Source organism: Eimeria acervulina, genomic scaffold, assembly GCF_000499425.1.
Source record: "Eimeria acervulina Houghton genomic scaffold, Eah_scaff2118, whole genome shotgun sequence".
Classification (NCBI taxonomy): domain Eukaryota; phylum Apicomplexa; class Conoidasida; order Eucoccidiorida; family Eimeriidae; genus Eimeria; species Eimeria acervulina.
In genome coordinates, this window is record NW_013548643.1 from 1 (window position 1) to 3618 (window position 3618).

The 3618-nt window shown below is 51.2% G+C and overlaps 1 protein-coding gene across 1 annotated transcript; it reads right to left on the reverse strand.

The window, feature by feature from the left end:
- Positions 1-568: 568 nt before the first annotated feature.
- On the reverse strand, positions 569-3253 carry EAH_00065130 (Cytadherence high molecular weight protein 2, related; the record flags this gene model as incomplete). The annotated part of the gene is made up of 8 exons (XM_013392879.1): positions 569-753; positions 981-1178; positions 1344-1433; positions 1684-1860; positions 2038-2310; positions 2460-2565; positions 2781-2939; positions 3224-3253. The coding sequence occupies 8 exons, from the start codon at positions 3251-3253 to the stop codon at positions 569-571; spliced, it is 1218 nt and encodes a 405-aa protein (XP_013248333.1).
- Between the last annotated feature and the right edge of the window lie 365 nt (positions 3254-3618).

Consider the following 3618-nt stretch of genomic DNA (forward strand, 5'->3'; position numbering starts at 1 on the left):
CTGTAGATGGTTCGTTTCCAAATCCAGTCTCCAGATCCTGCAAAAGCCTTAACGAGTGGAGATGACTACTCCTAAAAATGGAAATCTGTTCTTTCCGCTGGCGGTTTGAAGAGAGTAACTGTGCATGCAATGGGATTCGAGCAAGGGGAGTCGAAGCGAGGGTGGCAGGCCTGCCACAACTGGCGCATACTGGGAGGTCGAAACTCACACGTGCTTTGTAGAGTCGGCTAGAAACAATGTTGGCTGCACACTCAAGAATTAAGATACGCAACTTCAGGATGTGCTCAAATCGCGAGGTGCGCAGAATCCGCAGGGCTGCGCTCACTACCTGCTGAGGACTTGCTTTCTTACGTGGGCTAGCTTCCCGTATGCCAAAGAAGTGATCTCGCCTAGCTTGTACATAAGTTCCGAGTCTTTCATGGTTCGTAAGAGTGGTGGAAGAATTGCCACCGTATCCACTTTAGAACCGTGTGCCCGAATAACCTGCAGAATGTAAAGGGCTGAGCCAAGAGAACAATTGACGGTTTTTGCTATAATGTAAAGGGCTCGCAGGCTATTAGTATCTAACTCAAGCTCGGATCGAACGCACTCTAGAGTTCCCGGTGTCTGCGACATAAATCGCGCCATCTGGGGACAGGGCAACAGCACGTGGTTTGTTCAGTGCTATATCCGCTGCAGACATGAGGCCATTTTCACATAACGCCTGGACAGCTTTGGCGGGGATTTCGCTCCGCTGGACAGGCCGGCATTCATCTACGAGCCAAAGAGAATGGGAAAGTGACTAATTCTAATAGTTCCGTAGATTATCCTGCCGACGAGACACTGCATGGATGCTTCCATCTGAGGAAAAAGGAGCTTAATGCGAAGCGCTGGAATAGAATGCCTGCTGAAACAAAAAAATGTAGCCGATGCGCAACCAGACAGTACGGACTGCCGCTACGTGGCAATTTGGTCTCGCCGCACGTATGCAAAGGACGTACCTGTGCCTCCGGTTCCCACAGCAGACGTCTTCGTCTTTTTGTCAATGTCAATGGCTGATATTTGGCCAGCACTTGCTTCGGCAACATAAAGCGTCTCTCCATCGAGCGAAAGGCACAGCCCAGATGGGGTGGACAAGCTGCTTGCGATATCAGTTTGACTGTTGTCGTTCAAATCGATGGCTACAACCCTCCCAGCATCTGTAGTGCATAAAACGTGAAAAATGATTGGACAAGTAGCTGCCGAAATACAAGCCACCACCAGCCCACCATGATGCACGCGAAGCAGATTGAATGCGCTGGCCCCGTTACACAACCAGCTCCCCTAGGACTGTACCATTTGCAAATCCATGTGGATACACTTACCGGAAAGCGATACATAAAGTGTATTCCCATCATTAGATACTGCTAACCCTTCTGGCTTGTCCAGCCCTATGGCGACGTCAGTAAGAATGCCTAAACAAAACACAAAGCGGAGCCCACTTTGTCGTTATGGTGTTTGGAAATGTTTATTTTATAGGCATCCAGTGCATGTGTATTTGGGCAGAATTTCGTGCCACTGCCGATGAGGGATGATGTTCGTGGCCACACGGCAACAGCTTCTTCGCGGAATCAAACCAGTGTGGTGAGGGAGCCAAACATTAGAGGCCACTGTATATCCCTCAGCTGTGTGTTGTCTCCGAGACAGCACCGATGGCGAGAATACCTGTGCTTAGATGAATGATGCTGATGCGTCCCATATCAGCGTCTGCTATGACGAGTTCTCCTCTTGCGAGGTTCACTGCTATTCCTTTTAGACTGGTAAACGCTGCTTCTTTCGCTGGACCTCCATCACCACCAGTCCCTTGTTGGCCAGACCCCGCAAACGTGTCAACTAGGGGACCTGATACACAGTTTGAAAGGCAGGCACATTCTCTAAGCCACCCCCCCGCACCAAAATTTGCACATCAATAAGACGCTGGAACAGCCCTTGCTTGCAGTGGTGTGCATCGACTGAGCGTTGAAGGAGACGAGCAGCTCTGCATGGAGAACGCGAGCCTCCAAAACCAGAGCCCCCTACCACTTTGGCAGTAATATCCAGCAGGGCACGGATATCCTTGGGAATTTTCCGTGCAAGCGGTCCCAGAAGTTGCAGTCTCGGGACTGTGCGTTGCCGCCCTCAACTTGCATACATACCCTCCACGGCATCTGCCAGTCGGCCACTCAAGTGCCTCGTTTGCGCAGTAGTAGCCTGTTGGGCAAGGCGTAGGGGCTGTGGACTTCTCAGGACAGTATTCGCCGTAACTGCACGCTGTAGGGGTAACAGCACCTGCTCCTTCAGGGCAGTAGTATCCTATAGGCAAATACAGCATCAAAATACCGATGGTCAATCATTTGTCTCCCGGTTCTGTCTGCCAAAACATATGAGCCAAGGCCGCAGCACGGCGACGCTAAAAGTTTCTGTGCCGACAAAGCAAGGAAACCCAGCAGCAGACTGCTGACCTGCTGGGCAGTTCGTCATGGCGTTGCCTCCTTGCGTTCCCGTCCCAGGAGTGTTGCACATTTGGCCTCCTTCGCAAAGCTGGCAGCTCTCTACAGATGTTGCACCCTGCACTGTACCGAAGGTCCCTTGTGGGCAAGGGTACTGGTACTCATGTTGAGTGCCAGAGGGACAATAGAACCCGATTGGACAGGGTTGAGGTTGAGTCGACCCAACCGCGCAGAATGAACCTGTTTAGGAGAAAAGGAAAACAATCTTAAAAATACGGCACTTGTGCAGTGTCTGCGGATAACTTTGAAACGCGTCCACAGCCTTTGGCCTACCTTGTGGGCATACGATGCACGATGTTGCACCTTCCTGCGGCTGGTATGTGCCACCACTGCAAGGAAGGGGTTCGGCAGTTCCTTCGGGGCAGTACTTCCCTTTGGGGCAAATCTTTTGGACATCAACAGGCGTTGAGCTTCCTTTGTCGCAGTAAAAACCTGTCAAAGCACCAAACATAGAAGTTGAAAACATGGTCTCATTAGAGCGTAAATGAAGTGAAGTGCAGGCACTCGGGCCATCCGTTACTGTTCAAAATCTGTTGATGTTACTGACCAGCACTGCAGTGCCCAGACGGGGCTGAGAGGCCAGGGAGTGCGCAGAACTGGCCAGGAGGGCAATCTTGACACTGACTCGCGTCCCACGCGCCCCTGTAGACAAGGATGGTTTACTGCCTCTAACCAGAATATGTGCCCTCCGACTCCTAGAACATAATTTTTAGTACCCGTTTTTCTCTAAATAAGGCAGAGGGCATGGTAAGCTAGGCTAGAATCAGTGTGGCGTACGATGCAGCCAAGTATGTCCCAACGGGGCACTGATGTTTTGAAGTTGCGCCTTCTGGACAGTAATGCCCGGGAGGGCATGCATTCGCTGCCTTCGAAGGTTCGCGTGAGCCTGCATGCATGGCATCGAGCCCGCGCTCTCTTCAGTTAGGCGGAATGTCGCAGTGGGCGAATGGTTACATTCGTCTACTGTAAGCTCCTCAGCCAAACACCGAAAGGCAGAAGTAGTTCTAGCTTAAAAGATCCCTAACCTTCTTCGCAAAAGAATCCTTTTGCACAGTTGCCTGAAGCCGCTGAAAGCCCTATGGATGAGCAATATTGGCCAACAGGACATTTT